Source organism: Rhinopithecus roxellana, chromosome 8 (genome assembly GCF_007565055.1).
Source record: "Rhinopithecus roxellana isolate Shanxi Qingling chromosome 8, ASM756505v1, whole genome shotgun sequence".
Taxonomy (NCBI): domain Eukaryota; kingdom Metazoa; phylum Chordata; class Mammalia; order Primates; family Cercopithecidae; genus Rhinopithecus; species Rhinopithecus roxellana.
In genome coordinates this window covers 10869452-10896253 of record NC_044556.1, presented here as the reverse complement: position 1 = coordinate 10896253, position 26802 = coordinate 10869452, and the positions used below count along the sequence as shown (strand labels likewise).

Here is a 26802-nt window from a genome sequence, read left to right as displayed (position 1 = left end):
GGGAGCGGTGAATGGAGGGCAGGCAGGGTGCTCAGGATACTGTCCACAGGCGTGGCGAGGGCCACTGTGGAGCCCGCGAAGGGTCTTGCCGTGGCCTCAGTGCTCAGACGGATTGGGTGAGGCGTCCACAGAGACCAGAATCTCTGAAGGAGCTCAGGGTCCAGGGAGCTGGCCAGAAGCTCCACCTTGGATGTGTCAGGCCTGGGATGTCCTCAAAGAGATGCCCAAGGGGCGGCTTTTGGGCTGGGGCAGATCAGCGCTGGGGACCCAGATGCGAATTTGAGAATCCTTGGCCACCAGGCCGTAACTGAAGCCTGGTGAGCCGGGGAGGAGGACCCTCGGGAGGAGGGGAGGCCATGGATGGAGCCACCAGGAGGGAAGGAGGATTCTCGGGAGGAGGGGAGGCCATGGACGGAGCCACCAGAAGAGCTGGAGAGAGAGAGGAAGCCTCCAAGGGGGCTGCGGGGTGGGGCAGGAGCCTGTGGGTGCTACCAGAGGGGGTTGCTGCGCTCTACGCTGCTGGGAGGCCAGGGAGGACGGCTCAGCTTCCCATCTGCGCTGGCGAGGGTCACGCCAGGATCAGGACAGACCCGGCCCGCGGGCCCTGAGGGCAGGCGCAACAGGCGGCACAGGGTCAGGGATCAGGGAGGACCGGGGGAGCTGGGAAGGGCAGGGGAGGTGGGCTTTGGTTGGCCTTGGTCTGAAGGGACCGGGGTGGAGTGTGAGCTGCACCCTGGGGCCAGCTTTGGTGTCCTCTAATTGATTACTCCTGGAGGCCTCTGTGTCCTGCGTCCCTGTCCCGGTATCCAGGATTTAAGCCGACCTCAGCCTGCCTGGCTGTGGGCTTCAGAGGACAGGGGCCTCTCCTGTGTTTTGTGTCCTGCTGCTCAGCCCCCAGCCCATGCTCACCCAAAATGCTCAGGCATATGACCTGTAAGGGGCTCTTGTCACAGCCTAACAGCAGCTATGGATGGAGTGGGCACCTTTCATTAATATCTGTTGCCCATTGCTGCATAACATGTCACCTCGAGTTTAGTAGCCCTACAACCACAACTGTCATTTATTCGGCTCCTGAGTCTGCACAGCAGGAGCCCGTCAGCACAGGCATCACAGCTGGTGCCCCGTCCAGAGGGTGAGCATCCTGCTGTGACCCAGCCTTGTAAGGAGCTCCAGTCCCAGAGGGGATGTGGGTTCCACCTCTCCATCTGCCTCTGGAGCGGGGAGTGGAAACATTACTGTGGGCTGGGCGCGGTGGCTCACGCCTGTAACCCCAGCACTTTGGGAGGCTGACGCAGGCGGATCACCCAAGGTTGGGAGCTTGAGACCAGCCTGGCTAACATGGTGAAACCCCATCTCTACTCAAAATACAAAGGTTAGCGGGTGTGGTGGCAGGCGCCTGTAATCCCAGCTACTCGGGAGGCTTGAATCCGGGAGGCAGATGTTGCAGTGAGCTGAGATCGTGCCACTGCACTCCAGCCTGGGCGGCAGAGCAAGACTCTCTCAAAAACAAACAAGCAAACAAACAAACAAAACCCCACAAAACCCTAGAGAAGTGGGTTCTCGGGAGCTTCCAAGAGCTGAACACGTGGAGATGCCTGGTGCCCTACGCATACCTCCCTGTGTGTCCCTTCCTCTGTTATCTTTTGCCACATCCTTTATAGTAAACCACGAAACACAAGTGTTTCCGAATTCCGTGAGCTGCTCCAGCAAATCAAATCCAAAGGGGTGGTGGGAACCTGATTGAACCCGGTCAGCCAGAAGTCCTAGAAGCCCAGATTGGCAACTGGTGTCTGAAGAGGGAGCAGGCTTGGGGACTGAGCCCTCGACCTGTGGGATCTGACGCTATCTTTGGGTAGAAGGTGTTGGAGATGAATTAAGAGGACACCCAGCTGGCGTCCGTCACTCCCACGTGCAGTCACGTAAGTCTTTTCTGTGTGGACGACTGTGACGTGGTGGTGAGAGCAGGGGAGAAACACAGCTTGAGTGTTCCCTACGTTTGGTGGGACCCCCTCCCATTTAACAGGAGAGACTGAGGCCAAGGGAGTGAAGTCACCTGCCAGCAACCGTTCCGATTCCAGATTCACTTTTTTTTTTTTTTTTTTTTTTGAGACAGAGTCTTGCTCTATCGCCCAGGCTGGAGTGCAGTGGCGCAATCTCTGCTCACTGCAAGCTCCTCCTCCTGGGTTCACGTCATTCTCCTGCTTCAGCCTCCCGAGTAGCTGGGACTACAGGCGCCGCCACCTCGCCTGGCTAATTTTTTTTTTTTTTTAGTAGAGACAGGGTTTCACCATGTTAGCCAAGATGGTCTCAATCTCCTGACCTCGTGATCCTCCCACCTCGGCCTCCCAAAGTGCTGGGACTACAGGCGTGAGCCACTGCACGCGGCCAGTTTTTTTTTTTTTTTTTTAAAGACAGGGTCTCATTCTGTTGCCCAGGTTGGACTGCAGTGGTTCAATCTTGGCTCACTGCAACTTCTGCCTCCTGGGTTCAAGTTATTCTCCTGCCTCAGCCTCCTGAGCAGCTGGGATTACAGGCGCCCGCCACCACAGCCAGCCTTTTTTTTTTTTTTTTTGTATTTTTAGTAGAGACGGGGGTTTCACCATGTTGGCCAGGCTGGTCTCGAACTCCTGACCTCAAGTGATCCGCCGCCTTAGCCTCTTAAAGTGCTGGGGTTACAGGCGTGAGCCACTGCGCCTGGCTAGATTCGCTTTTTCAGTCTGAGAAATGATTCTGGTTGTTGGTGGGGGTGGGGCACTGGGGGGCACCGGTGGCGAGTGGGAGGCCCTGTGCATTCTGGAGCAGGCCTGGGCGCAGATCCCAGCTGAGCCCTTCCTGAGGGTGGGCCTGGGAATCAATCCCATGAGGCATGTCAGTTGCTGGGAAGTGTTGGGGCTGTTACCTCACCAATGTCGCTACCATCTGCCCAGCTGGCCTCTTCGTTTGACATCTGGGGAGACTGAGGCCCAGGGAGGATACCTGGGGCAGGCGGGGCTGGAGGGCCTGGGCCCTGCGTTCCAGAAGAGCCACCTGCCCTCCGGCCTCAGGCTCCGCAGGGCCCCGTAGGGCATCCCCCTCCGCTGCTCCCACCAGGCCGGGTCCAGGGGTCCCGGCGTTTCCGGCCTCGAATCCAGCCTCCAGCCGCCGCGGTTCCGGAGCCTTGGGGGGCCCTGCTGGGGAAAAGCGTCTTCTGCGGGCACCGGGGCTGGGAGGTGGGCACCGGGGCTGGGAGGTGGGCGCGCACACACCAGCGTCAGCCTCGCAACGGATTTTATTAGCGCGGGGCCGGGGCTCCCGCAGGGGTGGAGAGGCGGCCGCGAAGGTGTTTGGGGAGGGGGCGTCCGCTTCCTGGGAGCCCCGGCCTCCTCCGCAGGGTTGGGCGCCTGGTTGCAGGCCCTCACCGGGGCGAGGGGAAGGCTCGGCGCGCCCAGCACGCGGAGACCCCCCAGTGCAGATCCCGGATCCGCGCGGCGCACGGGGCTCAGCCCACCGGCTTGACCTTGGCGATGAAGAGCGCGGCGGCCCTCTCCAGGAACTCCTCGCGGGTCATGGGCGCGCTGGGCCGCCGCCCCCCGACGGCGCGGTCCAGCGCCAGCGCCAGGCTGTCGGGCCCCAGGCGCGAGCCGGCCTCCAGGAAGCGCGCGGGCGCGGCGGCGTCGCTGGCCTGCAGCGCGCCCTCCAGGGTGTCCAGCACGGCCTGGCCCACGCGGCGGTCGGCCACGGCGGCGACCGGGTCCTCCAGCAGCTGGAAGAGCGCGCCGGCGCGCGCCACGAACTCCAGCAGCACGAAGCAGGTGAGCGTGCCCGCGCGGAAGACGCTCAGCGGCACCGCCTCGTGGTCACGGCACTGCACCTTGCGCAGCAGCGGCGCCACCACCTCCTCGGGGGCCTGGCCGTCCCGGCAGATGCGCCTGAGCAGCTCGCTGTAGGTGCGTCCGTCCAGCCCTGGCCTCTTCCTGCGCCCGCCGGCGCTCAGGCACTCGTAGGCCACGCTCACGTTGTTGTTGAAGGCGGCCCTGCGGGGACGGGGAAGTGGACGTTGGGGGTCTGGCAGAGCCCTCGTGCCCATCCAGACCCAGCCTCCCCTCCCAGCCAGGTCCATGCCCCAGCCTCCCCAAACCCCTAGCCAGCCCCAGACTCCCCTCCTCCTTACCCTCTGTCCCTGCAGCTCTCCACTTGAGCCCCGGCCTCCCCCCTCCCAGCCCCTTCCCAACTTGGGCCTCTCCTCCCCCAGCATCCCTAGCCCAGGCCTCCCTCCTCCCAGCAACACCCCCCCCCACCCCCGGCCGAGGGCTCCCTCCTCCCAGCCCCCACCCAGCCCGGGCCTCCCCTCCCCACCAGCACCCCCAGCCTGGGCCTCCTCCCTCCTCCCACCACCTACCCAGCCTGGGCCTCCTCCTCCCAGCTCCCACCCAGCCTGGTCTCCCTCCTCCCAGCACCCCCCAGCCCAGGGCTCCTTCCTCCCAGCCCCTACCCAGCTTGGCCTCCCTCCTTCCAGCCTCCTCCCAGCCTCCACCCAGCTCAGGCCTCTCCTCCCCACAGCTCCCATCCAGCCTTGGCTTCCCAGCTCCAACCACGGACCAGCCTCAGGACCTCTGCAAGGGCAGTGACACTGCCTTTCCCCAGATCTCCCTCACCTCCTCCCTGGTCTCCTCCAGGTCTCCCCTCAAACGTCACCTCCCCTGACCCCTAACTCCTTTCTTCCTGTTTTCTTCCTCATGGTCATGCTGTGTCACTCCCTGTCCCACATCCCTGTGAGCTTCGCATCTCCCACCAGAGCATGAGCACCTGCCCCCCAGGGCGGGAAGTTCGTCTTGGTTACAGCCCTGGTGCCTGGAACACTGCCCTGCACACAGTAGGCGCTCAGTAAATGTCTGTTCAATCAACCAAAAGGTGTCTGTCTGGGGCATCTGGCCCCTGTGAAGAAGGAATTAATGAAGTCAACTCTAGCCTAATAGTAGTAGTAATAGAAATTTTAGCCGGGCGCAGTGGCTCACACCTGTAATCCCAGCACTTTGGGAGGCCGAGGTGGGCGGATCACGAGGTCAGGAGATCGAGACCATCCTGGCTAACACGGTCAAACCCCATCTTTACCAAAAATACAAAAAATTAGCTGGGCATGGTGGTGCGTGCCTGTAGTCCCAGCTACTCGCAGGCTGAGGCAGGAGAATGGTGTGAACCCAGGAGGCGGAGCTTGCAGTGAGCCGAGATGGTGCCACTGCACTCCAGCCTGGGTGACAAAGCGAGACTCCGTCTCAAAAAAAAAAAAAAAGAAATTTTAAAATCCTCTTAAAGTAGCTGCAAAGTGTGACCACCCCTTACACTCAAGTTAAAATAGAATATTAACAGCCTGTTTTCTCTCTGTAGTCAGTGGACCTTATCTATACTCTCCAACTCCACATTCCTCAAAGTTTATTACAGGCCCAGTGAGTTCCTGCTTACCTCCCTAGCACGGCTGCAGGGTCACACGACCGATAAGTTTAGGTTGTAAGACATGTTTTTCTCAAGATGTAAGAAATGTTAGCCAGGCGTGATGGCTCACGCCTGTAATCCAGCACTTTGGGAGGCCGAGGTGGGTGGATCAGGAGGTCAAGTGATTGAGACCATCCTGGCCAACATGGTGAAACCCCGTCTCTACTAAAAATATAAAAATTAGCTGGGCGTGGTGGTGCATGTCTGTAGTCCCAGCCACTCGGGAGCCTGAGGCAGGAGAATCGCTTGAACCCGGGAGGCAGAGGCTGCAGTGAGCCAGGATCGTGCCCCTGCACTGTAGCCTGGTGACAGAGCGAGACTCCATCTCAAAAAAAAAAAAAAAAGAAATGCTGTAGTACTTGATTACCTGCCTTTGTTTCTCGCTTCTGTAACTTGCTTCCCACCTCACGTAGTTCCTGCCTTAAGCTGGTTTAAAAGTAGGAAAAGCCCCTTTGTTCGGGGCTCAGACTTTCTGGACGTCTGTCCGGCTGAGCCGGTGATCAGCTTGGTAAACTCTCCCGAACCTTCTTCGGTCTCTCCAGTCCTCGTCCAGCAACACCAGGACCCTCTGGTCTCCCTCCCTGCAGCAGCAGCGCCTGCTTACACTTGACCAAATACTGTGCTCAACATTTAACACAGCTGGCATTTTTCTTCTTTCCTTTTTTTTTTTTTTTTTTTTGAGGTGGAGTCTCACTCTGTCATCAGGCTGGAGGCAATGGCACGATCTCGGCTCACTGCAACCTCCACCTTCCGGGTTCAAGCGATTCTCCTGCCTCAGCCTCCCGAGTAGCTGGGATTACAGGCGCCCGCCACCACGCCCGGCTAATTTTTGTACTTTTAGTAGAGATGGGGTTTCACCATGTTGGCCGGGATGGTCCGGATCTCTTGACCTTGTGATCCGCCCGCCTCAGCCTCCCAAGGTGCTGGGATTCCAGGCGTGAGCCACTGCGCCCAGCCTGTGCTGAACATTTAACACAGCTGACATTTCATTTTTCCATTTTTTTTTTTGAGACAGGGTCTCACTGTGTTGTCCAGGCTGGAGTGCAGTGGTGCAATCAGGGTTCACAGCAGCCTCCACCTCCTGGGCTCAAGCGATCCTCCTGCCTCAGCCTCCCAAACTGCTGGGATTACAGGTGAGAGCTGCTACACAGAGTCAACGGGTAGATATCTCGCTCCCCACAATCTCACAGGCAAGGCCCCACAGTCAGCCTGAGGGTCAAATCCGACCCGCTGCCTGCTTTTGTAAATAAACCTTTATCGGGCCGGGCGCGGTGGCTCACGCCTGTAATCCCAGCACTTTGGGAGGCTGAGGCGGGTGGATCACCTGAGGTCGGGAGTTCAAGACCAGCCTGACCAACATGGAGAAATCCTGTCTCTACTAAAAATACAAAATTAGCCAGGCGTGGTGGCACATGCCTGTAATCCCAGCTACTCGCGAGGCTGAGGCAGGAGAATTGCTTGAACCTGGGAGGCGGAGGTTGCAGTGAGCCGAGATCGCACCATTGCACTCCAGCCTGTGCAAAAAGAGCGAAACTCCATCTCAAAACAAACAAACAAACATAAATAATAAACCTTTATCGAAACGTAACCACGTCAGTCCACGGACGTGTGGCCTGTGGCAGCTTCAGACCGGAACCACAGAGCTGAATGTCAGGATGGAGGCTGCCACACAAAGCTGAAATGTTCACTCTCTGACCCCTTATGGAAGAAGGCTGTCAGCCCTTGCTGCCGCCTCTGGGGTGGGTTCGATTCCTTGCCTCAGGGAGGAACCCGAGGACTTACTGCAGGCCACTTGTGTGCCGCTAGTGTGACTCGGACGCTCCTGTGGAGGGCACCAGGGAGTGGCCAGGGAGCACCGTGGCCAGCGTAGGGGCCACTGCAGGACCCTGGGTGGGCTGCGAACCCCTGGGCCTCACTCCCCCATCAGTCCCAGGCAGGCCTTATGCTAGTGGCCTGTTACTTCCTCTGGGACATATAGGGAAACTGAGGCTCAGGGCAGCCCCATGGTCTGGCCAAGGGTCCCAGAGAGGAAGTGGCCAACCTCAGGACTTATGCTTGTTCCTTCTGGGAGCTCAGCTTCATGGTGAGAAGGGCAGGTTTACATCGAGGCTCCAGCCTCCCTCTGGCGTGACCTGGGCACATGGTTTCACCTTTCTGTGGGCCACCTGTGGTAGATGCATGTGAGCCAGCATGCAGTAGGTGCTCAGTAAATGCAGGGTTGGTGTGCAGTAGGTGCTCAGTAATGCAGGGCTGGTGCACAATAGGTGCTCAGTGATGCTGGGCCAGCATGCAATAGGTGCTCAGTAAACGTGGGGTTGGTGTGCAGTGGGTGCTCAGTAATACAGGGCTGGTGTACAGTAGGTGCTCAGTGAATGCAGGGCCAGTACACAGTAGGTGCTCAGTAATGCTGGGGTGGTGTGCAGTGGGTGCTTAGTAAATGCTGGGCCAGCATGCAATAGGTGCTCAGTAAATGTGGGGCCGGTATGCAGTAGGTGCTCAGTAATGCAGGGTTAGTGCACAGTAGGTACTCAGTAATGCTGGGGTGGTATGTAGTGGGTGCCCAGTAAATGCAGGGCCAGTATGCAATAGGTGCTCAGTAAATCTGGGGCTGGTGTGCAGTAGATGTTCAGTAATACAGGATCGGCGTGCAATAGGTGCTCAGTAATGCAGGACTGGTGCACAGTAGGTGCTCAGTAATGCAGGGCCAGTACACAGTAGGTGCTCAGTAATGCCGGGCCAGCGTGCAATAGGTGCTCAGTAATGCAGGGCTGGTACACAGTAGGTGCTCAGTAATGCAGGGCCAGTACATAGTAGGTGCTCAGTAATGCTGGGCTGGTGTGCAGTAGGTGCTCAGTAATACAGGACCAGCGTGCAATAGGTGCTCAGTAATGCAGGGCTGGTACACAGTAGGTGCTCAGTAATGCAGGGCTGGTACACAGTAGGTGCTTAGTAATGCAGGGCCGGTACATGGTAGGTGCTCAGTAATGCAGGGCCGGTACATGGTAGGTGCTCAGTAATGCAGGGCCGGTACTCCATAGGTGTTCAGTAATGCTGGGCCGGTGCATGGTGGGTACTCAGTAATGCAGGGCCAGTACGCAGTAGGTGCTCAGTAATGCTGGGCTGGCGTGCAATAGGTGCTCAGTAATGCTGGGCCGGTATACGGTAGGTGCTCAGTAATGCTGGGCTGGCGTGCAATAGGTGCTCAGTAATACAGGGCCGGTACACGGTAGGTGCTCAGTAATGCCGGGCTGGTGCATGGTGGGTGCTCAGGAATGTAGGGCCAGTACACAGTAGGTGCTCAGTAATGCTGGGCTGGTGTGAAATAGGTGCTCAGTAATACAGGGCTGCTCCACGGTAGGTGCTCAGTAATGCAGGGCCAGTACACCGTAGGTGCTCAGTAATGCTGAGCTGGTGCATGGTGGGTGCTCAGTAATGCAGGGCCAGTACACAGTAGGTGCTCAGTAGTGCCAGGCTGGCATGCAATAGGTGCTCAGTAATGCTGGGCCGGTACACAGTGGGTGCTCAGTAATGCAAGGCCGGTACACAGTGGGTGCTCGGGAATGCAGGGCCGGTACACGGTGGGTGCTCGGGAATGCTGGGCTGGTACACGGTGGGTGCTCAGTAATGCAAGGCTGGTACACAGTGGGTGCCCAGGAATGCTGGGCCGGTACACGGTGGGTGCTCAGTAATGCTGGGCCGGTACACGGTGGGTGCTCAGTAATGCTGGGCCGGTACATGGTGGGTGCTCAGTAATGCTGGGCCGGTACACGGTGGGTGCTCCGGAATGCTGGGCCGGTACACGGTGGGTGCTCAGTAATGCCGGGCTGGCGTGCAATAGGTGCTCAGTAATGCTGGGCCGGTACACGGTGGGTGTTCGGGAATGCAGGGCCGGTACACGGTGGGTGCTCATTAATGCTAGGCTGGTGGATGGTGCGTGCTTGGTGAACACGAGCCTCCCTGGTCATCACTGCTGCTCAGTTCAGGGCTTAGGGATGGATGTGCCATGCCAGCGAGCTCGAGGGTCAAAGCCCTGCTATGGAGGAGGAAACAGGCCCAGAGTCTGAAGGGCAGCGACCTGCAATTCAACTCTAGGCGCATCTGGCTATAGGCTCCTTTTCCCTCCCAAGTAGTAAAGGCCCCACTTGTTGGCCCTTAGAATCTGCTGAGTGCTTTTACCATCCATGAGGTCATCCCCAAAATGCAGCACAGCGGCCCGCGCTCCCATCACGCCTGACTGCACCACCGCGAGCCTGGCTGACACCTCCGCATGACACATCTCATCAGGATCTGCTGTGAGGTCGGGCAGGCTGCTGCCGCCTCCCAATCACACTCCAAACCTAGCGCCCTAAAAACAACAAGCATGTACTATTGTTACAGTGTCTCGGCGGTGGCCTTGCTGCGAGGCTCTGGCTTGGGGTCTCTCATGAGGTGGCCGTGGCCACAGTCCCCCCGGGCTGGACGCGAGGCGGCCCCCGTGCGGCTCTTGGCAGCAGCTGCTCCCTGGGAGCTGCGCAAGCGACCCCACTGCATGGCGGCTGCCCAGCTGAGCCAGCAACCCACACAGGAGGGAGGGGGACACCACGATGTCCTTCGTGACCCGCCTCGGAAGGCCACACTCCGTCCGTTGCTTCAGCAGTCCCGTTCCGGCTGTGCAGGGGGAGGGGGCGGCACCGGCACCAGGGCGTGAAACCTGGGAGCTGAGGCTCGCAGGGGCATTTCGAAGGCTCGCGAAGGTAGCGCTGCTCCGCGGATCCCTCTGCCACTTCTCCACCCACCACTTCTCCACCCCACCAAGGGTGAGCCTCTGGGACTGAAATGCGCAAGGGGCGTGTCCCACTTTCAGCGGGAGTTTTAAGAGCCATCATGCTACTTCCCAGTCCACTTCTCTGTTGTCATGATTGCAGGTACATGTCAAGATCAGACAAGCCCGTGGTCGGGGGGTGCAGTGGCTCATGCTTGTGAGCCCAGCACTTTGGGAGGCCGAGGCGGGAGGACTGCTTGAGCCCAGGAGTTCGAAACCAGCCTGGGCAACATAGTGAGATCCCGTCTCTACACAAATTTTTTTTTTTTTTTTTTTTTTTTTTTTTTTTTTTTGAGACGGAGTCTCACTCTGTCACCCAGACTGGAGTGCAGTGGCCAGATCTCAGCTCACTGCAAGCTCCGCCTCCCGGGTTCACACCATTCTCCTGCCTCAGCCTCCCGAGTAGCTGGGACCACAGGCGCCGCCACCTCGCCCGGCTAGTTTTTTGTCTTTTTAGTAGAGATGGGGTTTCACCGTGTTAGCCAGGATGGTCTCGATCTCCTGACCTCGTGATCCGCCCGTCTCGGCCTCCCAAAGTGCTGGGATTACAGGCTTGAGCCACCGCGCCCGGCTCTCTACACAAATTTAAACATCAGCCAGGTGTGCGTCTGTCCCGGGTATGTGGGAGGCTGAGGTGGGAGGATCCCTTGAGCCCACAAGGTCGAGGCTGCAGTGAGCTGGGATTACACCAATGGACTGCAGCCTGGGTGACAGAGCAAGACCCCAGCTCAAAAAAGAAAACTGGGCCAGGCGCGGTGGCTCATGCCTGTAATCCCAGCACTTTGGGAGGCCAAGGTAGGTGGATCACTTGAGGTCAGGAGTTCAAGACCAGCCTGGCCAACATGGTGAAACCCCGTCTCTACTAAAAATACAAAAAAAATTAGCCGGCATGGTGGCGGGCGCCTGCAATCCCAGCTGCTCAGGAGGCTGAGGCAGGAGAATTGCTTGAACCCGGGAGGCAAAGGATGCAGTAAGCCGAGATCACACCACTGCACTCCAGGCTGGGCGGCAGAGCCAGACTCCATCTCAAAAAAATAAAAAACAAAAACCCAACCACTGGCCGTCCCCTGCAGAGGAAGCGAGAAGAGTTTTGGTTGTGTTGAAGCCACTGAGGTTTGGGGTTGTTGGTTCCTGTGGTGCCTGCAGCTTCTCCTGACTGACAGGTCTGTGGGCCAGGATTAGCCAGCTCCATCCACCACCACTTCTGCACGAATTCTCTCCTCTCTGGGGGCGGCAGCCCTCGTCCGGCTCCTCAGGCATCCACGCGGCCCCTCGGTGCGCAGGGCTCTGTGCCTGGCCCAGACCTGCCTCGGGTGTTCGTCTGCCCCTCCCAGCTGTGTGCGCTCTGCTTTTCTGCGCCTGACCTTGTGCATCTACGGAGTGGGGGTTCTTATGAGGACAGGAGAACAGGGCTGGAGCCAGGTGCTCAGGACGTGTGGGAGGCCCCACCTGCGCTTATTTCGGGCTGTAATTAGGGCTGCAGCTCTGCCACAGCTGCCTCCAGGGGCAGGAAGACACTCAAAAAGGTAATTACATCCTGGTGAGATCACAGCCATGATGACGGCAAGAGACGGGAAGGTGACAGCTGACTTCAAGGCAGCCACACACCCGCCCCTCCTGGGCTCCCGGGCGGCTCCCAGCAGAATCACTGGGTGACGGAGGAGGAGGAGGAGGAAGGCAGCAAGCTCTGGGCTGGGAGGAGGCCGGGGCTGGAATGTCAGCTCTGCCTGTGACAGTGGCCTCTGGGCCTTGGTTTCCCTGATTACAAAATGGAGAGTGGGAGCCCAGCCAGGGCTCTGTCTGTGTCGGCTCCTACACAGAGTGGTTTCTAAGGCATGTGAGCATTTGTTAATACGGGAAAGATCCTATTTATGGAAAGTCTCCAGAAAGCCACACAGGAGCCCCTCCGCACTTTAGACTTCTGCTTCCCACTCTTGCCCCCAGCAGACGCCGGGTGGTGACTGGGACATCTGTGGTTGTCACGACTCGGGGAGCTCCTGGCGAGGAGTGGGTGGAGGCCAGGGACGCTGCTCAGGGCCCTGCAGTGCCCAGGACGGGCCCCCAGAGAACCCGTCGGGGGAACCCTGGTGCAGATCGGCCGGGGCTGTTTTCATGCACGTTTTCCCGGCCGTGACCTGCAGGGGGCAGTGCAGTCCTTGCTGCTACGATGAGCAACGTGGTGGCTCAGGAGGCCTCTGGGGCTGCACTCTGCAGCTTCTGACCCCAGCTCTGCCCGTGGTGGCCGTGTGGCCCTCAGCAAGTCAGGTAACGTCTGTGTTTGTGCTCCAGGGGGCCTTGGAGACGACCGGGAAGGTGGCAGGAGGGGGGCGCTGTGGCCCCATCACCAGCCCTGGTGGCCGGAGCTGGCCATTTCTCAAAAGAAGGTGGTAGAGAGGATGTGGGATGACTTCTCCCCCAGTCTACGGTGGTGATGCTCTCAGGAGCCTTTGGGGGTCCACATGCTGGACTGAGGGAGACAAATCTGCCAAGCTCTGGGCTTCTCTTCCTGACCGGCCAGGTGACCTCAGGGGTTCCTGACAGTCCAAGGACGGAGGGGCAGCTTGGGGAGGACGGGAGCAGGCCTGGCTCTGCGAGCGCAGAATCAGATGCTGCCCAGGCCTGCGCACCTGTCTTCCACGTTCACCACTGGCTGTGTCTCTGGGGAGCCCAGGCGAGCCCAGGGCCGGGATGCATCTGCACCACCCTTGCCCTGGGTCCCTGCTATGAGAACTCTTCCAGACAACGGCTCCACTCCTGTCCTGGGGTGACTGGTGCCTGCCAAGCTCACGCCCATCCAGAACCTCAGACCGAGAGCTTATTTGGGACAGCAGATGTAGATGGTCGAGGTCATACTGAAGTAGGGTGGGGCCTAGTGGTGACATTATGAGGGAATACAGGACAGAGACACAGAGGAGGCCACGTGACGACAGAGGTAGAGACTGCACCGATGCGGCCACAAGCCAAAGCCTGATGGCTGCCACTGGAAGCTGGGGAGGCAAGGAAAGCTCCTTCCCTGGAGCCTCTGGAGGGAGTGTGGGCCTCCTGACACCTCAATTTCAGACTTCTGCCCTCCAGAACTCTGAGAGAATAAACTTCTGTTGTTTTAAGCCACTAAGTTGGAGATAATTTGTTCCAGCAGCCCTCGGAAATTAATATAAATATCCTCATCTGCAGTGTCTATGGGGTGAGTGGCTTGTGCAGTAATCAACCTGAACAACCATATATGGTGGGCCTGCTGTTGACCCCTTTTCCTCCTTGGGAGATTCTCTTCCAGATGTCCGGGGAGGCCATCTTCCTCCTGCTCCCCCTTCACCTCTGGTCTCGCCTTCCTACCCTTTCTTGTGGGTTCTCTGGGCTGGGTGCCCTCAGAGTGTGGTTCTGAGCTCTTCTCATCTCTCCTGAAGCCTGCAGGACCCCTCCCAGTCCAGTCTCCTGTCCTGGCCCCATGTCTCAGTTGCAGACACTTCTGTTCACCTTCCCGTTTCTAGGCTCCTTCCAGCCTCTAACTTAATCCACAAGTGACTCTGGCAGCTTCTTCAAACCAGGGGCCTTCCATTGCAGTAAACGGCTCCACTGACCCTCTGGGCCTGCCGTTGCCTGCTCCCCTCCCACCCGGCCCCAGCAAATCCTCGGGCGGTGCCTTCAGAGCCACTGGGCCACTGGAGCAAGTCTGCTCCTTGTCCAGGTCCCCAACACCCTGCCACCCTTATCTGAGTATGATCTTGTACACCTGTGCACCGTGACCGTGGTGGGAGGGGACACTTCCCGTCTCTCTTCTCCCCACGAACTTCTCTGGGACTCTGGTGAGGGCTGCCATGGTGGGCGCTTATGCCCTGGTTATGAGGCTGAAAGGGCACCTTTGCTTGGCATCCTTCCTTGCCTGCTCTTCCCACCCGCTTCCTGGGTTCTCTTGGGTGCACTCCCTTATAAAATCACCAGTACACAAAATGCCTACCTCAGGCTCCGCTTCTGGGGACCCCCTCCAACAAAAAAAAGCAGCCCATCCATACCCAACGTTAACACATAGTCCTCAACCACCTTCCTGGGCTCAGAACTGGCCCCAGCCAGGGGACACCGCGCATAGGCACCTGCAGCCCCGCATGCTTCCGCCAGACTCCGCGGCCTTCCCGCCTCCCATGTGTCCCACACTCCGGCTCTAAATTTGCACCTGCTGGGCCTGTTCCCTGCAACCCCCCCGCCCTGCGCATCGCCAGGCTCTTCCAGGAATCCCCACTTGCCTGCTGGGAGCCTGTCCCCTAAGGTGGGGGCCCTGGGTGACTGGGCTGCTCTCTGTAAATAGCATGATTTTGAAAATCATGAACTGCAAGGTGAAACTCAGCACCTGCAAAAAGGCATCACAGACGCGAAGCCGGCCAGAAGGACTCGCGCCGCATGCAGCGCGCTGCCCAGCGCCGGACCCAAGCCCGGACCATCCAGCCCACCTTGTCCGGTCCATCCCGCCCAAAAAGGCACCTCAGACTACAACTCCCAGCACGCCCCGGGCCCCGAGCCGGCGCTGCGGGTAAGGAGCCGCGCGGGGCATGCTGGGAATTGAAGTCCGCCTCCGCCCCACCCGCCCAAGCCGGCCCGCTGCGCACCTCTGGGAGTGGTGGGCCAGGCGAAGGTGCCACAGTGCGCGGCCCAGGCGCTGCTGCTGCAGCAGGAGCTGGCCCGGGGGCTCCCCGGCGCCGCCATTTACAGGCGAGCGCAAGCCCATGTTCTCGAAGTAGTGGGCCAGGAAGGCGATCGGTTCCTCGGGCCGCGCCTCCAGCACCTTCAGCAGGGCCGCCCGTAGCATCTCCGTCACGCCGACCTGCCGCAGGAAATCCTCCTCGCTCTCGGCCGCCCCCGCCGCCCGGGATACCGACTGGCGGCCGCTGTCCGTGAAACCAGCCGGTGGTGCTACCGCTGGCCGCCGCTTCTCCACTGCCGCCATCTTCGCTGAGGGCATCGGGACCGGAAGCACCGCCATATTCCACCGTGCGCTAGAGCCCCCAAGGCGGCCATCTTGATTAAGGGCAGAGGGCACCGGGATCCCGCTGGGAGACTTTGGGAAATGACAAGGGCACGCTGCCCCTTTCCCTGTGTCCTTATCGGCATTCTCTTTTCTCCTCCCTGTTTGTGTATGTTGATTGGTTCTCCTGTCTTTGGCCTGGATCCTGAATTTTGCCAGACTCCAAAATGGCTGCCTCGGAAGTGCTCCGTTTCTGGCACAAAGCCGGATTGCTTGCCATTTAGGTAGTGAGCGAGTCCTTTATTAGCCCGGTCTCCTAGCAACCAATCTCCCTGGTTACCAGAGGCCTGACGGAGCATGCGCGGGGATGGACCTGCCTAGGACTGCTGGACCCAGCTCCGCGCCCGGCCCCCAGACCCTTTTCTCATGTTCGTTTTTGAGCCTTGGGGCTAGGGGTCGAGCTCCGCCGGGACTTCCGCCTGACCCAGTCTCCGTATGAGTGCGCAGCTCTCCGCGTGGGAGAAGCCCCCTCCCCAGCTCCGCTGCAGCCGCGCTGAGCCCCTAGTGGCGGCCACCCGGGCGAGCATCCCAGGCTGTTACCCTCCTGACCGCCAGAGGGAGCGTTCTGACACCGCCGCCTCCAGAGCTCTAAACTCTCCCATGGCTCCCCAGTACCCCCAGGCTGTCACCTCCAGCCCTTGCTGACCCCGCTTCCAGCCGCCCTCCCGCCCCTCCCAACCCTCCTCAGCCCCCGGTCACCTCAAAACACAGCCTCCTGCATAAGCTGCCTTTCCGTGTGTTTCCCCAGGCGACCTCTATATATCTTCCCTCACTTCTCCCACTGCTTTCAGGGAGTCCTGGTTAAGCTTCTTGCCAGGGAGACCACTAAGCCCTCGCATTTTCCCACCCCCAGAGAGCTTGCTGGGTGCTGTCCCTGTCCCTCAGGGCCGTTGCCCTGGGCAGGGGGTAATGAGAGCTGTTTGGGGAGGGGGGAGCGTTCCACCATCCTCCGACCACAGGAGTCTCTGGCGGGCAGACCAAATGCCCTTTGTCAAACGTAAAGTAGAGGTTCCTCTTCATACTATACTTTCTTCCCCATCTAATTAGGAATAAATAGTAACTTCTCTTGGAAGCAAAATGTATTCAAATATCAGATATCAAATATCTGCTAACATTCTTCACTATCTGCTGGCTGTACTAAATCAATGTACTTTATGTTCTCAGTTGCCACAATGTAGCCTAAATATCTGCCCTGGCATGCTTATCCTGGTCGGAGCGGGCATTAGGTCACAGCCTGTTCCTCTTCCTTATATGAAGGTGTTTTTACCTTTCTCAGCATTCCACAAGTGACTTCTTCCTTCCTTTGTTCTCCTCTGCCTTTGCCTCTTTTACAAACTTCTAAGTCGCTGGCCAATCGGAACAAATACGGAAGGTGAGGTTCTGTTCCAGCCAACAGAAACTGGACACAGAAGTAGGGTGGACGCGTCAGGTTAGAAATGACCCTGTCTCCTTTGTTCGGTGTACTCTTGTGGCAAAACTGCTGGTGAGTGCACCCTTTCTGCAGAAAGTAAAAGAATGGCCTTGCTGAGGAAATTAAATTTATGTTCAAGTGCTATTTCTTTACGGCACCGGGAACAAGCATTCCTGACACTTTATTCTCCAGCCCTGGACTGTGGGATGAGGGAGATGGAGCCGTCAGGGTGGGGCCCACAGTCAGCCCTCCTGCTGTCCGGAGCCCTCAGATCTCTCCTCTCCACGGAGTGGGTGTCAACTGAGAAAAATGACAAGTTTCTATCCTTTTAGGAGGTTTATTTGCCAAAGCCTCAGGAGGTCCTGACGACAGGGGCCCAGACAGGGGCCCAGACAGGGGCCCAGGGTGGTCGGGGCACAGCTGGTTTTACGCATTTTAGGGAGACATGAGACATGAATCAATATATATAGGAAGTACGTTGGTTCTGTCCAGAAAGTCGGGGGTCACTCAAGCGGGGGGGAGGGGGGCTTCCAGGTCACGGGTAGGTGAGACAAACGGTCGCCTTCTTTTGAGTTTCTGATGAGCCTTTCCAAAGGAGACGATCAGAATGTGCATCCCTCTCTGCGAGCAGAGGGATGACTCTGAACAGAACGGGAGGCAGGTTGGCCCCGACCAGTTCTCAGCTTGAAGGGGTCCAAGCTGTTTTCCCTTCACAGGGGGAAGGGCCGGCCACTCAGGAGGGGCTACTCCCGACCTGGTCGGTCCCCCTTAATCCAGCCCAGGTCGACACCTGGGGCAGGAGCCTCAGAGAAGCTGGTGGGTGGGCGCCGTCCTCAGCCAGGTGCTGGCAGCGTTTCCAGAGGTGATAGGTGGACAAAGCCAGGAGCAGCAGTCCCAGCACCGCACTGCTGGCCCACAGAGCTGCGGGCAGCCGGTCACCCGCAGGTTTGGACGCTGGGGAGAGCAGGAGACGCCGGTCAGAGCCCTCCAGGCCTCTGCAAGCTTGGGAAGGGGAGTCCCTCAGAGGCTACACGAGCTTCCGAAGTTACCACATCCCCTGAGATTTCACAAAGGACTTTACTGTGACCTTTTCAAAACGCGCATAGCACCTTAGAGTTTAGAAATGGGCAGTCCAGGCCGGGCATGGTGGCTCAAGCCTGTAATGCCAGCACTTTGGGAGGCCGAGACGGGCGGATCACGAGGTCAGGAGATCAAGACCATCCTGGCTAACACGGTGAAACCCCGTCTCTACTAAAAAATACAAAAAACTAGCTGGGCGAGGTGGCGGGTGCCTGTAGTCCCAGCTACTTGGGAGGCTGAGGCAGGAGAATGGCGTAAACCCGGGAGGCGGAGCTTGCAGTGAGCTGAGATCCGGCCACTGCACTCCAGCCTGGGCGACAGAGCGAGACTCCGTCTCAAAAAAAAAAAAAAAAAAAAAAAAGAAATGGGCAGTCCAGGCCGGGTGCGGAGGCTCACGCCTGAAATCCCAGCACTTTGGGAGGCCGAAGCGGGCGGATCATGAGGTCAGGAGTTCGAGACCAGCCTGACCATGGTGAAACCCTGTACCTCCTAAAAATATAAAAATTAGCCGGGCATGGTGACAGGTGCCTGTAATCCCCGCTACTCAGGAGGCTGAGGCAGGAGAATCACTTGAACCCGGGAGGTGGAGGTTGCAGTGAGCCGAGATTGCGCCACCGCCCTCCAGCCTGGGTGACAGAGTGAGACTCTGTCACACACACACACACAAAAGGGCAGTCCAGAGAGAGGACGGCTCATCACCACGGAGGGTGCTGAGCCTGCAATCTGCACTTTGAAGAATTACTTCGGGGAAAAAGGAGGAGTGTAATATATCTCCTTCATACTATTTTATACTGATTACCTGTTGAAATGATAATACTTGGCCGGGCGCGGTGGCTCAAGCCTGTAATCCCAGCACTTTGGGAGGCCGAGACGGGCGGATCACGGGGTTAGGAGATGGAGACCATCCTGGCTAACACGGTGAAACCCCGTCTCTACTAAAAAAATACAAAAAAAAAAAACTGTCCGGGCGAGGTGGCGGGCGCCTATAGTCCCAGCTATTCGGGAGGCTGAGGCAGGAGAATGGTGTGAACCCGGGAGGCGGAGCTTGCAGTAAGCTGAGATCCGGCCACTGCACTCCAGCCTGGGCGACAGAGCGAGACTCCGCCTCAAAAAAAAAAAAAAAAGAAATGATAATACTTGGGATATATTGGGCTCCATGAAATGTATGACCACACTTTTTTTTTTTGAAGTGGAATCTCGTTCTGTTCCCCAGGCTGGAGTGCAGTGGTGCGATCTTGGCTCACTGCAAGCTCCTCCTCTTGGGTTCAAGTGATTCTCCTGCCTCAGCCTCCTGAGTAGCTGGGACTACAGGCGCCCATCACCACACCTGGCTAATTTTTGTATTTTTAGTAGAAATGAGGTTTCACCATGTTGGCCAGGCTGGTCTCGAACTCCTGACCTCAGGTGATCCTCCTCCTCAGTCTCCCGAAGTGCTGGGATTACAGGCGTGAGCCACCATGTCTGGCCAACACTTTTTTTTTTTTTCCGACTGGGTCTTGCTCTGTCACCCAGGTGTGATCTCAGCTCACTGCAGCCTCAACCTCCTGGGCTCAAGTGATCCTCCAACCTCAGCCTCCCAAGTGGCTGGGACCACAAGTATACAGCACCATTCCTGGCTAATTTTTAAATTTTTTGGTGTGGAAATGGGGGTCTCACTATGTTGCCCAGAATGGTCCTGGGCTCAAGTGATCCTCCTGCCTCTGCCTCCCAAAGTGCTGGGATTACAGGCATGAGCCACTGTGCTTGGCCTGATCACACTTATTTTTACTTTTTTTTTTTTGAGACGGAATCTCGCTCACCACCACCACGCCTGGCTAATTTTTTATATTTTTAGTAGAGACAGGGTTTCACCGTGTTAGCCAAGTTGGTCTCGATCTCCTGACCTCGTGATCTGCCCGCCTCGGCCTCCCAAAGTGCTGGGATTACAGGCGTGAGTCACCGCTCCTGGCCTTTACTTTTAAATTTGAAATTACCTGTAGAAAGTAGAAAAGTTCCTCTTCAAAGCTCGTCTTGGTTTAAAAATAAAATAATAGACACTAGAAATAATAGCTTCTTACTCTGAAGCCTCCTATCAGCTATTATTTCTTACACTTTAGCCCAATTAGTTGCTTGGGCTTACCCAGGCGTGTCTGGACAGTCCCAGGCAAGTCTTAGCTCATAGCTTATGCCCCTTCCTTATTTGGAAATGTTATCGCTTCCTTAAATCTTTCGTAAGCAACTTCCTCTCCTTTGTCCTCCTTTGCACTTATCTATGTAGTAACGTTTTAGGTTGTTAGCAAACGGGGTATCAGTTTAAGACTGTGATGTCCCACTCCAGCCAGTGGATACAGGACACAGCAGTAAGGAAGACCCAGCTGGGTGTGGTGGCTCACGCCTGTAATCCCAGCACTTTGGGAGGCTGAGGCGGGTGGACCACGAGGTCAGGAGATCGAGACCATCCTGGCTAACACGGTGAAACCCCGTCTCTACTAAAAAATACAAAAAATTAGCCGGGCGAGGTGGCGGGCACCTGTAGTCCCAGCTACTCGGGAGGCTGAGGCAGGAGAATGGCGTAAACCCGGGAGGCGGAGCTTGCAGTGAGCTGAGATCGCGCCACTGAACTCTAGCCTGGGCAACGGAGCGAGACTCCATCTCAAAAAAAAAAAAAAAAAAGGAAGACCCAAATGCATAAGGGATAATACGTCTGCTTTTCCTTTGTTCAGGTGTATTCTCGCCATTGTTCCATCTGCAATGGGCACCCTTTCTGCAGAAAGTAAAAATGGCCTTACTGAGACAATTAAATTTGAGTGCTCTTTATTTGTGGCACCGGGGAACAAGCATTTCTGACATTACCTATGTGGGCCAGGCACGGTGGCTCACGCCTGTCATCCCAGCACTTTGGGAGGCTGAGGCGGGTGGATCACCTCAGGTCAGCTCGAGACCAGCCTAGTCAGCATGGTGAAACCCTGTCTCTACCCAAAGTACAAAAATTAGCCAGGCATGGTGATGGGTGCCTGTAATGCCAGCAACTCAGGAGAGTGAGGCAGGAGAATCGCTTGAACCCGGGAGGCGGAGGTTGCAATGAGCCGAGATTGCACTACTGCACTCCAGCCTGGGGGACAAAGCAAGACTCTGTCTCAAAAAAAAAAAAAAAAAAAAAAGGAAAAAAATCACTTATGTGACCACATTCTCTTTCTGCTTCTGTTCCAAAGATTGTTCTAGTCTATGAGGCTGAGAATTTACAAAGTGCCTTGAAATCTGCACAGTCTCTGACGTTTACAGAAAGGACCCACAAGAGAAGCCCACTGGACAGACGGGGAAACAGAGACTGGACGGATGGGGAAACTGAGGCTGGACAGATTGGGAAACTGAGGCAGAACGGACGGGGAAACCGAAGCTGGACAGACAGGGAAACTGAAGCTGGACAGATGGGGAAACAGAGGCAGAACAGACGGGGAAACTGAGGCTGGATGGACAGGGAAACCGAGGCAGAATGGACGGGGAAACCAAAGCTGGACAGATGGGCAAACTGAAGCTGGACAGGGCAATTTCTTGTCTAAAGTCTTCATCCAAGGAACCTCTTGCTCTCAGCCCTTCCCACCCTCTCTGCCCCCAGGGACCAGCACTCACAACCTGTTGGGATCACTTCTCCCTGCGTGGGCCCAGCCTGGGAGATCTCAGGGCGGCAAGTCCTGGTGGAGCCCGGGCTCCTGCGGCTGTGTGTGGAGCCCTGCTGGGGGGTGGTCTCCGGGGAGGTCGTGGCCTGGGGTTCCGGGGACGTCGTGTCGGGGGGCTCCCGGGAGGTCGGGCTGTGCAGGACTAGAAACAGAGTGAGGGTTGTTTTTCTCTCTGCTGCCCCAGCCCTGCCTCTCCCACCTCAGTCTCTGCATCTGGACAAGGGCTGGGACCAGAACTTCTCCAAACCCCTTTCCTGGACCCCTCTGGTGGGCCCATTTCCATTTCTTCTTCTTCTTCTTCTTTTTTTTTTTTGAGGCAGAATTTTGCTCTTGTTGCCCAGGCTGGAGTGCAATGGCGTGATCTCGGCTCACTGCAACCTCCGCCTCCCAGGTTCAAGCGATTCTCCTGCCTCAGCCTCCCAAGTAGCTGGGACTACAGGCACCCGCCACCACGCCTGGCTAATTTTGTATTTTTAGTAGAGACGGGGTTTCACTGTGTTGGTCAGGCTGGCCTTGAACTCCCGACCTCAGGTGATCCACCCGCCTCGGCCTCCCAGAGTGTTGGGATTACAGGCATGAGACACCATGCCTGGCCAATTTTTTTTTTTTTTTTGAGATGGAGTCTCGCACCGTCGCCCAGGCTGGAGTGCAGTGGCACGATCTCGGCTCACTGCAAGCTCCAACTCCCGGGTTCAAGAGATTCTCTGGCCTCAGCCTCCTGGGTAGCTGGGACTACAGGCGTGCACCACCACACCTGGCTAATTTTTGTATTTTTAGTAGAGATGGGGTTTCACTGTGTTGGTCAGGCTGGTCTTGAACTCCTGACCTCAGGTGATCCACCCACCTCAGCCTCCCAAAGTGCTGGGATTAGAAGCGTGAACCCGGCCTAAAACCTAGAATTTATAAAGTGCTTTGAAAGCTACATGGTCCCTGAAATTTACAAAGGACCCACAGTCAGGGAAGTCTACTGGACAGATGGGGAAACTGAGGCACCACAGTGGGCAGGGTGGGAGTCCGGGCATTCCAGGGCCCCCACTTACTGGCAACATCACCCCAGCAGGCTCCTTAATCTCCACGTGCCTCAGTTTCCTTAACTGTCAAAGGGGTGTGAGTCACCTCTTTGGGCTGCCGTGATAGTGAGTGGGGTCCCGCGTTTATTATGATGGGCTGTGGACGGAGGAGAGTTGGGAGGAGGCTGGCGTGGAGAGAGGAGGTGCTTGGGGGCTTCCTGCTCTGGCTTTGTGCTCCATCCCCTGTGGGACTGATGAGGAGACTGAGGCCCGAGAGGACCCATGTTCTGTAAAATATCCCTCAAATCCAGCCTCCTCTCTGCCCACTCCAGCCCCACCCCCACCACCAAGACCTCCCGGGTCTCCCAGCTTCTGCTCCATCCCCGGGAGCCCATTGCTTGAAACTCATGACCCCACACGCATTAACATGGATATCAGGGTGCCCTGTGGGAGGACAAATCCCTCTCTTTTTAGTGGGAGAAGCCGGCAGTGGCTTCGGGACTGGACAGGGTATGAAGCCAGTACTCCCTGGGCACCGGCCCACGTTAAATGTCTTCATCCGAGCATTCAGCAAGGGTTTATTGAGCACCTGCCCTGTTCTAGCTTCTGTGGACACAGCCGTGCACAAGACACAAGATTCCCACCTTGGGAGCCACAGTGGGAGAAGGTCGTGGAAAAGACAGAGAAGGTACGTGATTGGGGGATATCAGATATTATCCAAGGTGTCAAGAAACAAGACAGAAGGGAAAGAGGACTCACACGGGCGCGCGTTTATACACGCGTGTGCATGTGCGCCTGTTTGTACACGTGTGTGCGTCTGTTCCTGTGTTTGTACACGCGTGTGCGCGTGCGCCTGTGTTTGTGCACGTGTGTGCGTCTGTGCCTGTGTTTGTACACGCGTGTGCATGTGCGCCTGTGTTTGTGCACGTGTGTGCGTCTGTGCCTGTGTTTGTACACGCGTGTGCATGTGCGCCTGTGTTTGTACACGTGTGTGCGTCTGCGCCTGTGTTTGTACACGCGTGTGCGCGTGCGCCTGTGTTTGTGCACGTGTGTGCGTCTGTGCCTGTGTTTGTACACGCGTGTGCCTGTTTGTACACGCGTGTGCACGTGCGCCTGTGTTTGTACACGTGTGTGCGTCTGTGCCTGTGTTTGTACACGTGTGTGCGTCTGTGCCTGTGTACACGTGTGTGCGTCTGTGCCTGTGTTTGTACACGCGTGTGTGCCTGTTTGTACACGCGTGTGCGTGTGCGCCTGTTTGTACACGTGTGTGCGTCTGTGCCTGTTTGTACACGCGTGTGTGCCTGTTTGTACACGCGTGTGCACGTGCATCTGTGCCTGTGTTTGTACACGTGTGTGCGTCTGTGCCTGTGTTTGTACACGCGTGTGTGCCTGTGTTTGTACACGTGTGTGCGTCTGTGCCTGTGTTTGTACATGTTGGGGGTCGAGGGTTGACCCTTTAAACGGGAATCCAGGGAAGCCTCACGGAGGAGGCAACACTCACGCAGAGGCCTGAGGGGGAGGAGGAGAGAGCCGTGGAAAGATCCAGAAGAAGCGTATTCCAGGCAGAGGGCACAGCCGTGCAAAGGCCCCAGGACAGGATCATGCCTGGCGTGTTGGAGGAACAGCGAGGAGGCCCGTGTGGCTGAAGCAGAATGAGGAGGGGGAGAGAGGGTGGAGGGAGGGCAGGAAGGGGACAGGGCAGGTGGTGCAGGTTCCTGTGGGTCCCGGGGAGGACTTGGGCTTTGACCCCAAGGCAGGAGCCGTGGAGCGCTGTGGGCAGGGAAGCGGTGGGACCTGTGCTGGGGGCCGGGTGCTCAGTAAATACATGTTGAGTTAATGAATGTCGCTTTGGCCGCGTGGGGGAATCCAATCCTCCCAGCGCCCCACAGCACAGGTGCTGCCCCCGTCCCCCCCCCCCCCCGTCCCGAAGTGCTTGTCAAGGCTGGCGAGCGGTTGGGTCTCCAGGGGACCCTGCGGACTCACCCGGGATGGCCTGGCGGTGGCTGAGCTCCAAGCCAGGCAGCCTCATCGTGGCCTGGCAGTAGAGCGCGGGCAGGACAGGGGCTGCCAGGGTCGGCAGCCGCCAGCGCTCTGTCACCCTGAACAGCACGTCCTCCTCCTCCTGGGGCTCCTCCTCCTCCTCCACCTCCGGGCCCAGAGCCTGGGCCCCCTCCAGTTCCTGGTCCCCCAGGAGCAGGGAGAAGGAGAGCGCGTTGGGGTCCACAGGCGTGACCTTGTGGGCCGTACAGGCCACCTCCGGGTCACCAGGCACCAGGGCTGCCGGGGAGACGGTCAGCTGGTCCGGGAAGGCTGTGATGGAGGGGTCAGGGGTCAGGGCTGAGCCCAGAGTCAGGGCTGGACGGGATGGAGGGGCTGGAGCCCGGAGGGGGCTTGGAGCTGGGGCCAAGGATGTGTGGGGGTTGCTGATGAACCGGCAGTGGGGACGGCCTGTGCGCAGGCCCCACCCTGGGATGCTGGAATAGACTGAAGGATGGGCCAGGGCCCGCCCTGGGAGGGTTGGGGTGAGCTGGGGGAAAGCGAAGGCTGGGGACCTGGGTTCGGGGAGCTGTGCATGGAGCTGGGACCGGGCCTGCAATCTGGGAGACTTCCAGGAAGAGGTGGCGTAGGGAAGGGGCCGTGAGTCCAAGGGTCAGAGAGAGGCAGGGCGCGGGGGCGGGGGGGCGCCTCACCGTACACAAGGAGCCGCACGGTGTGCTGGAAGGTGCGGCCCCCGCAGGAGCCCACGCACACACGGGTCCCCGCCGCCGACAGCGAGGCGTTGCGCACGGTGAGGACGCTGCGGCCCGCGTCCGACTGCACCGCGCCCAGGCTGGTGTCCAGGCCCCGCCACTGCACCGTGGCCCCGCGGTCCGCGCAGGCCAGGAGGCAGGTGAGCTGGCGAGAGGTGCCCAGGGCCACGGCCACCACCGGCTCCGGGGGCTCCACCTGCAGGGGCTTCACCTGGAGGGACTGGCCTGAGGCGACCGCGGCTCTCGCTCAGCCCCGCGGGGTCTCGGACCCCGCCACGAATCCCTGCCCTGCGCCCCGCCCCGCTCCCGGACCCTCCGCCCCACTCCTGGACCCCCACCCTGCCTCTGCCCGGTTCCCGGACCCTCCCCTGCACCCCCGGATCCCCACCCCGTCCCCGCCCCGCTCCCGGACCCCCGCCCCGCCTCTGCCGGGTTCCCGGACCCTCCGCCCCACTCCCTGGTCCTTGCCTCCCCGCTACCCGGATTCCCAGGCTCGGTCCCTGAACCCCGCCCCGACCGCCGCCTCAGCCCCAGTCCCCCGAACCCCCTCTGCCTGGAGCTGGTTTCGCTGCGGGTCAGAGGGCCGCGCGGAGCCCCCAACTTCCTCTCTCAGTCCCTGCCTCTTCCGAGCCCCCTCCTCTGGCAGGATCACCAATCACTTCTGCGCACCCCTCCTCTCTCCTGCGCCCCCTCCCCTCTCCTGCACCCCTTCCTCTGTCCTGCGTCCCCTCCCCTCCTGCGCCCCCACCCCTGAGCGCCCTCCCCTCTCCTGCGCCCCCTCCCCTCTCCTGCGCCCCCTCGCCTCTCCTGCGCCCCCTCCCCTCTCCTGAGCCCCTCCCCTCTCCTGCGCCCCCTCGCCTCTCCTGCGCCCCCTCCCCTCTCCTGCGCCCCCTCGCCTCTCCTGCGCCCCTCCCCTCTTCTGAGCCCCCTCCCCTCTCCTGCGCCCCCTCCCCTCACCTGCGCCCCCTCCCCTCTCCTGCGCCCCCTCCTCTGTCCTGCGCCCCCTCTCCTACGCCCCCTCCCCTCTCCTGAGCCCCCTCCTCTGTCCTGCGCCCCTCCTCTCCTGAGCCCCCTCCCCTCCTGAGCCCCCTCCTCTCTCCTGAGCTCCCTCCCCTCTCCTGAGCCCCCTCCTCTGTCCTGCTCCCCCTCCTCTCTGAGCCCCTTCCCCTCCCCTGAGCCTCCTCCCCTGTCCTGCGCCCCCTCCCCTCCGCACCCCCTCCTCGCTCCTGATCCCCTCCTCTCTCCCGCGCCCCCTCCCCTGCTCACCGCAGCCCGGCTGGAGGAGCCCCAGAAGCCCCGCCAGCAGGAGGGCCAGGCCCCAATCCATGCTCAGTCCCCTCTGTCCCCGAGGCCTCGGGGAAGCCGCTTAAATAGCGGCGCCCGCTCCTTCCCGCCGCCCCGCGACCCCGCTCCAGCTGCTCCCCAGGGGCTTCCCAAGGGGCTTTCCCGGCCTGACCCCCGACCCTGGAGGCGGCAGAGAGGCAGGGGCTGGGGACAAAAATGGGGCGGGGGCCCCTGGGGCCAGTCAGGACGGGCGGGCAGGAAGGTCTGGGTCCGTTCCAGGCCTCATTTTCAGGTACACGGGAAGATCGCAGACGGAGGCGGGAGGGT

At 58.8% G+C, this 26802-nt stretch overlaps 2 protein-coding genes across 3 annotated transcripts; both read right to left on the bottom strand.

Annotated features, from left to right (window-relative positions):
• Positions 1 to 3252: 3252 nt before the first annotated feature.
• Positions 3253 to 15406, bottom strand: TPGS1 (tubulin polyglutamylase complex subunit 1). Its single transcript, XM_030936889.1, has 2 exons — positions 14869 to 15406; positions 3253 to 4013 (listed from the first exon to the last, which is right to left on the bottom strand). Exons 1-2 carry the CDS (start codon positions 15240 to 15242, stop codon positions 3479 to 3481), a joined length of 909 nt encoding a protein of 302 aa, XP_030792749.1. The 5' UTR covers positions 15243 to 15406; the 3' UTR covers positions 3253 to 3478.
• A 1617-nt stretch (positions 15407 to 17023) lies between these two features.
• MADCAM1 (mucosal vascular addressin cell adhesion molecule 1) lies at positions 17024 to 26518 on the bottom strand. 2 transcript variants are annotated; one of them, XM_010387763.2, is made up of 5 exons: positions 26458 to 26518; positions 25132 to 25416; positions 24425 to 24751; positions 21385 to 21573; positions 17024 to 17649 (listed from the first exon to the last, which is right to left on the bottom strand). In XM_010387763.2, the coding sequence occupies exons 1-5, from the start codon at positions 26516 to 26518 to the stop codon at positions 17429 to 17431; spliced, it is 1083 nt and encodes a 360-aa protein (XP_010386065.1). In that variant the 3' UTR covers positions 17024 to 17428. The 2 variants fall into 2 exon arrangements, with proteins under 2 accessions (XP_010386065.1, XP_030792542.1); XM_030936682.1 differs by having other exon boundaries at positions 21388 to 21573.
• Positions 26519 to 26802: the final 284 nt, after the last annotated feature.